Source organism: Sorex fumeus, unplaced genomic scaffold (assembly GCF_029834395.1).
Source record: "Sorex fumeus unplaced genomic scaffold, SorFum_2.1 ptg000008l, whole genome shotgun sequence".
NCBI classification, from domain to species: domain Eukaryota; kingdom Metazoa; phylum Chordata; class Mammalia; order Eulipotyphla; family Soricidae; genus Sorex; species Sorex fumeus.
The window spans coordinates 277,892-291,487 of NW_026606065.1; the positions used below are offsets into that span (position 1 = coordinate 277,892).

At 38.7% G+C, this 13,596-nt stretch overlaps 1 protein-coding gene across 4 annotated transcripts in view; it reads left to right on the top strand.

The window, feature by feature from the left end:
- The window catches only part of SNX14 (sorting nexin 14), a 63,579-nt gene that overhangs the window by 20,464 nt on the left and 29,519 nt on the right, over positions 1-13,596 (top strand). For 2 of the 4 annotated variants that reach the window (XM_056109738.1, XM_056109740.1), the window contains exons 6-12: positions 84-171; positions 2,623-2,707; positions 6,054-6,210; positions 8,008-8,083; positions 9,451-9,495; positions 9,604-9,684; positions 9,777-9,891. In XM_056109738.1, coding sequence (XP_055965713.1) covers positions 84-171; positions 2,623-2,707; positions 6,054-6,210; positions 8,008-8,083; positions 9,451-9,495; positions 9,604-9,684; positions 9,777-9,891 — 647 coding nt within the window. Of the gene's footprint in view, positions 1-83; positions 172-2,622; positions 2,708-6,053; positions 6,211-8,007; positions 8,084-9,450; positions 9,496-9,603; positions 9,685-9,776; positions 9,892-13,596 lie in introns of those variants that run through there. The other 2 variants (XM_056109739.1, XM_056109741.1) reach the window with 2 other exon arrangements.

Here is a 13,596-nt window from a genome sequence, read left to right on the forward strand (position 1 = left end):
GATTTTGCCTTTCCTTGGTCTCTAGAAGTAAAGCAAGTGTATTTCCTTTAACTTACAATGTTCGCTTTTCTCCTCAATTGAAGGGATGTAACAGATGATGAGTCCTTTGTTGATGAACTGAGAATCACATTAAGGTTTTTTGCATCTGTCTTAATACGAAGGATCCATAAGGTACATATTTTAATATGAAATGTGGGGATTTGGGCTTTATCATTGCTAAAAATATTTTTGAAAGTCTGTCTTTGCATCACTATATTGAGAGATAAATGGGTTTATACTATACTGATTTCTAGAAAGTTGCTTAATTTTTTTAAGTTTCACAGGAGTTAAAGAGCAAAGATTAGGTGAGGGTCATCTTATTCATAGTACCATTTTTTTTTTTGCCACACCCAGCTGTGCTCAAGGCATACCTCTAGTTCTGTACACAGGGGTCACTCCTGGCCTGCTTGAAGAACCATATATGTTGGTTCTGATTGAAATGGGTTGATAGCTTTTGCAAGGCTAAACCTTATCCCTGTACTATGTCTCTGACCCTGATAGCTTGTTCTTTTTTTTTTTTTTTTTTTGGTTTTTGGGTCACACCCGGCGATGCTCAGGGGTTACTCCTGGCTCTTCACTCAGGAATTACTCCTGGCGGTGCTTGGGGGACATACAGTATGCCAAGGATCAGACTCAAATCAGCCGCATGCAAGGCAGATGTCCTACCCGCTCCAGTAGCTTTATTCTTGACATTTCTTTATGTTGGTTTTTAAAATACATTAAAGAAAAATATCCGCTAAAAGCCACTAACTTATCATTACCTTGAAACTATAAATTTGTATTTGCTAAAATTATGTGAAAATGAACTTTTAACTTAGCATACAAGTTGAATCCTCTTGGGACCAGAGAGATACTATAGTGGGGAGGGTTTTGTCTTACACGTGACCAACCCAAGTTGATTTTGACACTGCATGTGGAACCCTTAGCCCCAGCAAGAGTGATCCCTGAGTGCAGAGCTAAGAGTAAGCCCTGAGCACTGCTGGGTATGCTAATACTACCCTCTGGGGAAAAAAGAAAAACAGAACTAAAAAACAGCCCAGACAAGATGAATCCTGTTTTTCAAGTGCCTGAAGGTACTCTGTTTTGGGATAATACTAAATTACATCATTCTCCACAGATATGTCACTGTCACTGTCCTCCCGTTTTTCATCGATTTGCTCGAGTGGACCCAGTAACGTCTCCATTGTAACACTTGTTACTGTGTTTGGCATATCGAATACCTCACGAGTAGCTTGCCAGACTTTGCCGTGTGGGCGAGATATTCTTGGTAGTTTGCCGAGCTCTCCGAGAGTGGCAGAGAAATCGAACCTGGGTCAGCCGGGTTGGCCACGTGCAAGGCAAATATGCCCTACCCTGTGTACTATCGCTCCAGTCCCCCCAGATATGTAAAGGTTGGAAGCTGTAGTGATTATGTAGGTTAGTGAGGATGGATTGAAGACTTACATGTACATATCAGCAAAAGACAACAGAAACCTAAAATAAATTGCCAAAAGGCTGTACCTCGAAGGCACAATACTCTACATGACATACTTTGCCTTTATCAGAGGCATGAGAAAATTCCATGATAAGAAAGTTAAATTTAAGTGTGTCAGCTTTTTGTTTTTGTTATGTTTTCAACTCTGTATTTCAAAGTAGGAAAGAAAAAAACAGTAATAAATGTCTTGATTGTTACACTGTACAGTCTTTTAAGACAGTTATGAAAACTGTCTTGTTAGTATGGTTCAAGAATACAGTGCTTTAGTGCTTTAAAACTATAGTTATATATATATGCGTATATATACACATATGCATACATATGTATAAATGTGAAAGATCCATAAAGTACATATTTTAATATGAAATGTGGGGATTTGGAGATATCTATAGATAAGATCTATATATAGGAGCAGGAGAGATAGTACAGTGGATAGGGTATTTGTCTTGTATTCAGCCGACCCTGGTACAATCCCTGGCACCCCATATGTTCCCCTGAGCGTGGCTGGGAGTGATACCTGAGCACAGAGCCAGGAGTAGGCCCTGAGAACTGCTGATTATGACACCCCCAAAAAATAACCCCCCACCCCCATAAAACTCTGTGTATGTGTGTGTGTGTGTGTGTGTATGTATAATTTTGTTCACACCCAACAGTGCTCAGGAACTACTCATGACTCTATGCTTTTCGATTGCTCCCATTGGTACTAGGGGGTCGGGAATCATGAAGTGCTTGGGATTGAATTCCAGCCTCTTGCATATAGGTATGAGTTAAGACTTCTGAGCTCTCTTTCTGGTCCTTAAACTAATTTTGAAAAGTCGTATCTCATTTGGAGGGTGGGACAGTGGTTTGGGCCACAATTGGCTGTGCTTAGTACTCCTGACTCTGCTCAGATCACTTGGTGTGGCTTGGGGGAACCATATGTAGTACAGGGGATCAAACTGGGATTGACAGTTTGCAAGGCAAGCAACTTAGCCTTTTATGATCTTTTCTGGCCTATGTATCTGTTTTTTTAAGATTTTATGTTCTGGTATTTTATGTGCAGTGTTCCATTGTAACAGGTATAATAGTTTCTAAAGTTCTATTTTGATGTTGATGATTTTTTTTTCTAGGTGGATATTCCATCTATTATAACCAAGAAACTGTTGAAAGCAGCAATGAAGCATATAGAAGTGATAGTTAAAGCCACTCAGAAAGGTAAGAGTGTTTTAATTTTTAGAATAAAGTCACTTTTAGTATAAACTTTAAAATGTTAATATTCATATTTTATTTACTTCTTACCCTTCGCTTCACTTTTGGTATGAAGCCTGGGAGTTGCACACTTGGTTCCGATGTGCCAGAGTCGATGGGGCACAGAGGATTCCAGTGACAGTGCAACTGGAAGCCAGGCCATTTTTATGGGCCACACAGCTGTTGCTCAGGTATTGTTCCTGGAGGTGGTTGGGGGCCACATGCAGTCCTGGGGATTTAATTGTGGTTGGTTTCAAGTCAAGTCACTTGACCTCTGTACTATCTTCCTAGCCCTAATTCTTGGTGCTTTAATTGTGGTCATGACCCTACATGGGTTCATGTAACTGTATGTGTGGGATGGAAGTTGGGAAAATTTTGTCTTAAAATAAATCTATGGGCTGGAGTAGTATCGCAACCAGCTAAGTCCGTGCTGTTCATGTGGGAGATACAGGTTCCATTGTCTGCACCAGCTGCTTTCCTGAGCACTACCAAGGCAGAGCTGGGGGTAATTTCTGAGTACTGCAGATGTCCAAAACCCAAAACAAGCAAATGACAAAAATGTATGACTCATTATCAGTAAATGTTTGAATTGTGTATGTATTTTATATACCTGGGGTCATGGAAAAAACTTCTTAAGCTGAGAGGGGTTTTAGACCTTGTGGGTTGGTACCAAACTTGAGGCCTCTTGGTTATAGGGCAGGCACCCTACCACTAACTCTTGTCCCTGGCCTCAGTAGTTTGTTAGTCTTGCAAGTGATTGTGAAAGCTCAAGAACACGTTAAAATTAAAATGTAGTTAACTTTTATGTTATTGATGGCTTTCATCTTTCTTCCTGAGTGATAGTCTGTAACCTTCATTATCTCCTTTGAGATATCTTTCATATCTCTTACCCTTTTATTTTGTATAATTTCAGTTTTAACTTGTTCTGATTCATTCTGTGTATTGCTACCCTGTTAATTTTACAATACCACTATTCTTATGTTAGCTCCCTTCTTCTAAGAAATATTTCAGGACTTCTCTAGAGCCTAAACTATATATTTAAACCCTTGTCCAAAATTTTAATACACTGTTTATATCTGTACATTAAATTTTAGCTTAGTATAATTACCTGCCTACTGTTTCTCATGTGTGTCATGGCATTTTTATTGTCATAATTTTTATGCAGCATTTTTTCATTTTCATTTCATCATCCTGTTATTCGTCGATTGCCTCGAGCAGGCCCCAGTAACGTCTCTTTCATCCTAGCCCTGAGATTATATTCAAGGCTATTTAGGAGAAAGAGACCCTTCATTGTTACTGGTATCTGGCATATTTGGTACGCCACGGGGAGTTTGCCAGACTCTGCCCTGTGGGCAGGCTACATTCGATAGCCTGCAAGTTTTTCCAAAGTAGTAATGAGACAATAAGATGTCATAAAAAAAAGTTCTGATAAGATGCAGCATATGTTCAGTAATTTTTTTTTTTGTGCTTTTTGGGTCACACTTGGCGACGCACAAGGGTTACACCTGGCACTACACTCAGGAGTTACTCCTGACGGTGCTCAGGGGACCATATGGGATGCTGGGAATTGAACCTGGGTCAGCTGCATGCAAGGCAAACACCCTACCCGCTGTACTATCTCTCTAGCTCCAGTAAATGTTTTCTGATTGAATGAGTGAAATCTTGACTTGGCATTTGATGTTAGGTTAAGCTAAAATGTCTTCCCTTTATTTTTTAAATTTTTGCGGGGGGTCACACCCGGCGATGCACAGGGGTTACTCCTGGCTCATGCACTCAGGAATTATTCCTGGTGGTGCTTGGGGGACCATATGGTATGCTGGGAATTGAACCCGGGTCAGCCACGTGCAAGACAAACACCCTACCACTGTGCTGTCACTCCAGTCCCAAATGTTTTCCCTTTAAACAAAAGTGCTTCTGTGCTTCATACCTGTTTTGCAAAATAAATAATCTCTATCTGTCAGTGGAGTGCCCTAAGGATGTTCTGGAGAATACTTTTTTATTTTGTCGTTTGTAAGGCCAGTCTTGTTCAGGCCTTGCTCCTGGATCTTTGCTCAGATTACTCCTTGAGGGTTTGGAGGACCATATGTGATGTTGGTGATTGAACCCAGGTTGGTTGTATGCAAGGCAAACACCCTGCTCACTGTACTATCACTCCAGTCCCTATTCTGGAGAATACTTAAGACTGTGTAGAAGGCCATGTAGAATAGATGGCATGATTTATTTGCTTATTTATTTGGGGCAGGTGTAGGATATGCCACACTTGGTAGTGCTCAAGACTTTCACGCGATTCTGTACTCGGGGTTCCTTCTGGCAGTTCTGGAGTCCATATAGGGTGCAAAGGATTGAACTTGGGTTGACCAAAAACAAAGCAAGGTATCTCTCTGGCCCCGCTCGACATCGTCTGTGTTTACTATATATTGTATTCTCCCAGTTATTTACCAATAAGGACTGACATGCCAAAAATTCATGAGTAGTTCTGTGGCAAAGAAATTGCTTAAATATTAACTCAGCACTTCTCAAACTCATTTGTGTTTAGAAACATGCAGCTATGAGACCATGAGTTTGATCCTTGGTGTCATCCTCATATGGGCATTCCCACATGTTGGGAACTCTGCTGTTTGGGACTTTTGACATCACAACAGTGTGTGCAACCCCTGTATCACAGCCAGCTGTGTGTGTAGCTGTAGCATAAAAACACAGTTTAGTTTTAGGATAGATAATTTGTTTTTGTAGAGGATGAACAAGGTAAGACATTTGGTGCTTTATGTGAATGGTTTCTTCCCCCACCTTTAAAAAAATTTTACTTTTATAAATTTAATCTTTAAAAGAGTGATATAAGTATAAAATCTGGTTTCCCACAGGAAAAATTATCAATTCATTTAAAAGTTAGAAAAATTTTAAATGAACTTTAGATGTTTAGAACTTTGTGAACACCACAACTAACATTATTATGCTGAACACTGCAGCTAAAGTGTGTGAGAACCACAGTCCAGTGTATGAACACCATGGCAAGCTGTGATCCCTTGTCATCACAGCAATACTAATGACAACCAAAGGAAGAGAAATAAACCACTCATTCATCTCTTGATTTCTCATAACAAAAAAATACACAATTAACCAACACCAAAAAAGCCTGACTTATATTAATGAGCAAAAATAATTTCTATTCTATTTTAAAACAGTTTCTCAATGAAATACTTATTGGAATGAAAAAAGGTCTGGAAAGGAATGACTAGTGATTTTTCTAGGTTAGGGGAATTAGGTGAAGATATATATTGTTCTTTAATATTAATTTTTTAAAATCTATTTATAGTAGAAAATACAGCATTTTTACAGCAAGCAGCTTTGGAAGAATATGGTCCAGATCTTCATGTGGCTTTGAGGAGTCGAAGAGATGAATTACACTATTTAAGAAAACTTACTGAACTACTTTTTCCTTATATCTTGCCTCCTAAAGCAACAGACTGCAGGTATAAATAGATTAGAAATGTCATAACAGTATCTGCATATTATGCCATATGTGAATTGCTATTTTTAATCATAATAGGAGTACCCTAAAACTTGAGATTAGTTTATGATATGAATAATTTTTAATTAGAAAAGGTATTTTTTTAGGTCTTAAATGTCATCTTAGATATCACACTATTTATGATGTATTTTACTGCTTAGACTTTTTTCTTGGAGTGATCTTAGGAAATCAAAGATAAATGTGAATTAAATTGTTTTTAGATTTTTATACTTTGTTGGGCTGGAGCGAAAGCACAGCGGTAGGGCGTTTGCCTTATGAGCAGCCAGCCTGGCTGAGCCAGGTTCGATTCCTCTGCCCCTCTTGGACAGCCTGGCAAGCTACCGAGAGTATCTCGCCTGCACAGCAAAGCCTGGCAAGCTTCCCATGAGGTATTCAATATGCCAAACAGAGTAACAACATGTCTCAAAATGGAGACTTTACTGGGGCAGCAAATCGATGAACAGCGGAGGACAGTGACAGTGATACTTTGTTACTTCCTTAGTCTTTAGTATTAGTATTTGATGCTTCCTTAGTATATGGTATTAGTATTCTAGAGAATTTTGCATTATGACTCACTGACAGAAACACTTTGAACAAATTATACAGACAGACTGTTTTTTTTTTTTTTTTTTTTGCCGCATTTACCAGGCTGTGCTCAGGACTTACTCCTGGCTCTGTGATCAGGGATCATTCCTGGTGAGGCTTGGGGAATCATAAGTGGTGGTGCCAGGGATCGAATGTGGGTGGCTGAGTGCAAGAGCAAGCTTAAGTGCTTGCATCTTAATCCCTGTACCCTTTTAAGCCCAAAGTTTGGATGTTAAGGTATCCAGATGGGAATAGTAATGAGAACACCTAGTATTCTCCTTAGCTGGCTTATTTTCAGTGACGTACTTATTAAATATTTATTCGATTTTACTTTAGGTTTTTTAAATTTTCATTTGCTTTTTGGGTCACACCCAGCAGTGCTCAGGGGTTACTCCTGGCTCTGCACTCAGGAATCACTCCTGGCGGTGCTCAGGGGACCATATGGAATGCTGGGGATCGAACCTGGGTTGGTTGCGTGCAAGGCAAACGCCCTACCCATTGTACTATCACTCAGGCCCTACTTTTAAGTTTTTAATATTTTAATTTAGGGGGCTACCAAGTGGACTTAGGGACTTTGGGGACCACTCCTGGAGATTCTTAGTTAAGTGGGCTAGACAGTTTAGTACTACGGCCTAGTGCTGCTGTAGTTTTTGGGCTCCACAGTGCTCAGGGATAGATGGACATAATCCAGAGATGCTCAGGGATCTCCAGGGCCATGCTTGGTACAGTACTCCAGGGACCATGTTGTACTAGGGGATGAACTGAGTTCCTAACCTCAGTACTGTCTACCCAGCCCTATATATTAAATATTTCAATTAAATGTACTTAAGTAATTATGCTATTTGATATAATTGTAAGTATTGTTTTAAAAATATATATTAAACCTTTAAGATATCTCGAGGCAGGATATATTTTCTTGTGCTCTCATATTCTTTTTGCTCAGGAAGTGCTTTTTCTCCTCTTACATAGTATTTTTCTTTAGTCCATTAAAAACTAAAAATGGTGATCTATGAACCAGTAGCATAAGCATTGCTTGGCAGCTTGTTAGAAATGCAGAATCTTAGGACATACTCCAGACCTACCGAATTATAGCATGCATTTATTAAGATCCCCAGGTAAGAATTGATGTATATCACTAATAGTTAATGTATGCAATTATTATTTTTTTTTCCAGATCTCTGACTTTGCTCTTAAGAGAGATACTCTCTGGTTCATTATTTCTTCCGTCTTTGGATTTCCTAGCTGATCCAGTAAGATTCTTATTTAAAATTTTCCCCTACTTGTGGTAAAATACACAAAATTTACCATCTGAAGTATTTTACACATACAGATCAGTAGTAGTAATCTGTTGATGTTTTGTAGCAGTCACTACTACCCATTTCAAGAACTATTTTCATCTTGTAAATCTGTAAGTCTTTTGAAACTATACCTATTAAATTGTAATTACCTAACAAATGCTAAAGACAATAGAACTTGAGAACTGGTTTACAGAACTCAGATTATCATGGTGGGGGTGGGATGAGGGAAAACACTCTGGTGGGGAGTGTGGTATTGGAACATTATATGCATGAAGCCCTGATATTAACATACTGTAAATCACGTTGACTCAAAAAACAGCAAAAAAAAAATTCTTCCAATTCTCCTTCCTCCTAGCCCTGGCAATCACTCCTATACTACCTGCCTGCATTTGACCTACTTTAGGTACCTCATATAATTGAAATTAGATACCTTTTTTTTTCTGTGACTGGCTTATTTTGGTCAGGGTCGTGTCCTCAAAGGTTATTCCATATTATAGCATATATTGAAATTTCTTTTCAAGGCTAAAGAATATTCTATTGTAGATATATACCATGTTTTGCTTATCCAATCATCCATAGATGAATATTTGAGTAGTTTTTACTATTGGTCCAGTAAGATGTTAAAGAAGCACAAATAATCTATTAGATTATTATTACTGCTTTGGAGCACACCTGGCGGGGCCCAGAGTCTGCTTCTGACTTGGTGTTTGAGGGTTGCTCCCAGTGGTGCTTGGGGAACCATGTGACATGGAGGATTGAATCCAGGACCCCCTACATACAAGCCATGCATTTTAGTCACTTGAGCTATCTTCTGGGCTCTGGCCCTTAGTAACATTTTAAATTTCACAGTCAGAGAACTAGTACTGCATGGTTCTCCAAGCGTCACTGGGACCAACCCTTAATTGCCAAGTCAGGACTAGAGCCTTTGTGCTACCAGGTGTGCCTAACTCCCACCACCCCAAAAAAAACCAAACATACATGTGTAGCTGTTTTCCCACTGCTTCATTTATTTAGATTTTTTTTTTTAATTTTTGCTTTTTGTGTCACACCCGGCGATGCACAGGAGTTACTCCTGGCTCTGCACTCAGGAATTACCCCTGGCGGTGCTCAGGGGACCTTATGGGATGCTGGGAATTGAACCCGGGTCAGCTGCATGCAAGGCAAATGCCCTATCCGCTATACTATTGCTCCAGTCCCTATTTTGATTTTTTTAATGTAATTTCAGAATATGATAAAAACTTTGAGAATTTTAGGTAAATAATTCAATTTTAGTAATTGAATTATTTTGACCTGATCTGTGCTTATTATTTTCCAACCAGGATACTGTGAATCATTTGCTAATCATCTTTATAGATGACAGTCCAGTGAGTATTGAACTTTAATTTAAATGCTTGGACCACATTGCATTGAATTTTTGATTACTATCGGTCAAGTGAAATATTATTTTAAAAATTTATTCTCTTTCTTCAAAGCTTGAAAAAGCAACTGAACCACCTTCATCATTGATTCCATTTTTGCAAAAATTTGCAGAACCAAGAAATAAAAAGCCATCTGTAAGTATTTTCAGCAATAATTTAAGTTGATTGTTATGTATAGTTTTGTCCTATTTTTATAGCATTATCTTACTCTTCCATATTGTATCAAGGTGCTGAAATTAGAATTGAAGCAAATCCGAGAGCAACAAGATCTCTTATTTCGTTTTATGAACTTTTTGAAACAAGAAGGAGCAGTGCACGTGTTGCAGATATGTCTGACTGTGGGTGAGGTTTATCTATGTACTTTACCAAGTCATTTAAAAATATTTCATGTAGTTGAATATATAGGTCAGATTCATTATTGTTATTGTGATTATTATTGTTTGAATTTTATTTGCTATATATTCTATAAGTTTATCAGAACTCTGTTTCTCTTGAGTGCCTATTTCTTTTCCAGATTGGGACATAATCTATAACTAACTTTAGCCAAATCCTATTAGCAAAAAAAAAAAAAAAACCTGAAAACTCAGTATAATGAAAAATATACTAGGGACTTGGTCATTATGGATCCCTGACACTACATAGTCCCTCAAGCACTGTGCCAGGAGTAATGACAGGTGTGACCCTCAAACAAAAATAAAGATCCAAGTTACTCATTTCAATTAATTTTTGTCTTGGATTTTTGTTTTCTTTTTCTCTTTGGGCCACACCCAGTGATGTTCAGGGGTTACTCCTGACTGTACTCAGAAGTTACTCCTGCGGTGCTTGGACTGTTTAGGGTGCTGGGGATCAAACCTGGGTTGACTGTGTGCAAGGCAACTGCCCTACCCACTGTTCTGCCTTTCCAGCCTCATATTTTGGATTATTTTGATTCGAGTAATTAAATACATAGTTTGATTATAAACCATAAAATCTTGCTCTATGAGAATGAGAATAATTTAAAACTTTGTGGGCTGTTTATAAAATATTTTTTTAGAGAGTTTCTTCCCAAGTAGTGCTCAGGGACCTGGGATGATTCCTCATAGTATTTGACCCATTTGTGTGGCCTGATGATTTGGTGTCCAGGTTTGCAAAGCTGTCACTCTGAGCCTGTGCACCATTCCTCCGGGGTCCCCCCATCCTGACCTTTAAAAAAAATTGAAAATAAATTTGTTTCTATTGCTAGACTCACATACTGATTTTCTTGCAAGAGAAGAGGGGAACTGAGAGGAGATGGGAGGAATTCCCAAGAGCAGTAAAAATTTTCACTCTAAAGAAGGGTGTGAGTAGTTGCTCCATTGTGAAGGGTGAGAAATTACATCATAAACTGGGATAAGGTGACCAGAGTGGAATGCCTTTTGAGTTACCTTCCTGGAATATTATTAAGACTTTCATGAGAGCCACACATGGAGGTGCTTAAGGGCTACTTTTTGCTCAAGGGTCACTCTATTTGATTAATATTTTAAATGCAGGTAATTTTTTGGGGTCTACACCAGCCAGTGCTCAGTGTCCACTCCTGGCATTGCTCAGGGGACCATAAAAGTAGTTCCAGGGATTTAATGGGACTGGACTCACGCAAGGCATCCACTTTAAACCCTCCAGCTCTAATTTCTTTTGAGAAAGAAATTGTAAATTTTTAGAAAGCAAGTTGTAATATACATAGTAAAACTAATTGAACTTACGTATACAGTTTGATCAGTTTTGGCAAAATGTGTATGTTCACGTAAACTACACCTTTGTTGAGATGGTACATTTCATTCACCCAGAAAGTTCCTTTAGAGCTCTTCTTAAATGATCAGTTCAGTTCTCACTCATGCCAAAGCAATCATTGGTCTGTTCCTTCCTTCCTTCCTTCCTCCCTTCCTTCCTTCCTCCCTTCCTCCTTCTCTCCCTCCCTCCCCCCCCTCCCCTCCTTCCTTTCGCACCCAGTGATTCTTAGGGATTACTGGCTCTGCACTCAGGAATTACTCCTGTCAGTGCTAAGGGAACCATATAGGATGCTATTCTAAGCTTTATTCGTTAAGGATATTGCTTTTCAGGATTCTGTGTTACTGTAGTGCTCAATAGTTTGCTGTTTTTTCCTTGCCAATAAGTAGTCTTTTGCATGAATATGCTTATTTATCTTTTGGTAATCTGTACTTTTTATCTAGTTGCACGTTTTGACACTTTATTGGCGTATTTATCTTTCTGATGCTCTATTCCATTCTGTAGCACCCTTCTGTTCAAGGTTTTTTTTTTTTTCCCCTGCAAGTTGGGTCACACCCAGCAATGCTCAGGGGTTATTTCTGGCTCTGCACTCAGGAGTTACTCCTGGATGCATGGGGGACCACATGGGATGCCGGAGATTGAATGCTGTACTATCACTCCAGCCCCTCTGTTGAACTCTTTCACACTTTCTTTAGTGTCATTCTTTAGTGTCAGTCTGCTTGGTGTAAATTGCTTTTGTTTGCCTGAAGTTATTTACTTGACTGTGTTGAAGAATATTTTTAGTGAATACAGAATTTTAGGTTGAAAATTTTTTTTCCTTCAGTTCCTTAAAGATATTCTTTTATTTCGACAGTGCCATTACTTATGAGAAATCAGCTTCCATTCTTGTCCGTTGCCTCATCTATAATATCTCCTTTTTTCATGACTGGTTTTATAATTACCTTTTTATTTTGGGCACTTAGCAATTCAACTATAATACATAGTTTTCTTTCTATTCTGCCTGGATTTTACTAAGATTCTTGGATACATGTATATTTCATCATTTTTGAAAATTCTTGGGTGTTCACTCACCAGATATTCTTTTTTTCTTTTTTTTTGCCTTTTGGGTCACACCTGGTGATGCACAGGGGTTTCTCCTGGCTCTGCACTCAGGAATTACTCCTGTCGGTGCTCAGGGGACCATAAGGGATGCTGGGAATCAAACCCGGGTTGGCTGCGTGCAAGGCAAATGCCCTACCCACTGTGCTATCGCTCCAACTCCTCATCAGATATTCTTTCTTATTTTTGCTTCCTTTTTGATAGTTCCAGTTATGTGAATCTGCTATCATTCTGCAGCTCCTTTAGGTCCTGTTTCAGTTTTTGTTGTTGTTAAAGTCCATCGTTTCTCTGTGTTTCAGTTTAAGTAATTGAGAATCAAGTTGCTAATTTTGTGTTAATAATGCCTCTTATAAAAATTTTTGTATTGGCCATTGGAAAGGGAGTCCAAGGCTTAAGATGCTTACCTTGCATGCATATGACTATGGTTTAATTACCAGTTACTGTGTAGGTTCCCTGAGCACCACTAGAAGTAAGCCCTGAGCACTTCAGGGTGTGGCCCAGAAGACACTGCCCACTTAACCACAAATTAGTGTTTGGATATCCTAATGCTACTGTGTTATTTTTAGAAAAAAATGGCTTATTTGTTCAGATTCTTAGTTCTATCTCTAATAGTTTCACAATGGCAAGAAATATTATTTAAAAACTTAATTGGAGCCCAAAAGTTGTCCAATTTTTTTCAGTTATTTAAATGAATCTGATTTAATTGATTTACTTATTTTTGTTTGGTTTTTGAACCATACCCGGCAGTGCTCAGGGCTTATACCTGACACTGCACTCAGGGATCACCTGGGTACAAGGGCACACTCTGGGGTACTAAGCATTGAACCTGGGTCAGCCACGTACAAGGCAAGAGCCTTACCTTGTCTCTCTAGCCTCAGATGAATCTAATTTTAAGATAGCAGATCTTTGGTAAAAGAAATTCATCCAATGTGTTACTTAAAGAAAATTTAGACAGGTGTTTATATGCTAGAATTTAATATTTGAAGTAGGCTGGAGAGATAAGATAGTAACAGTGTGTAAAGCACTCTTCTTGTATGCTACTGACCCTGGTTTGAACCCTGGCACTGTATATAGTCCTGTAGCACCACTGTAAGTGACCTCTGAGCACAGAACCAGGAGTTAGCATAAGCAGTTGTTTTACTCCCAATTAAACACTTCAGTTTATTTAAAAAATTGATAATTTTTTTTTGCCTATTCAGCACTAGT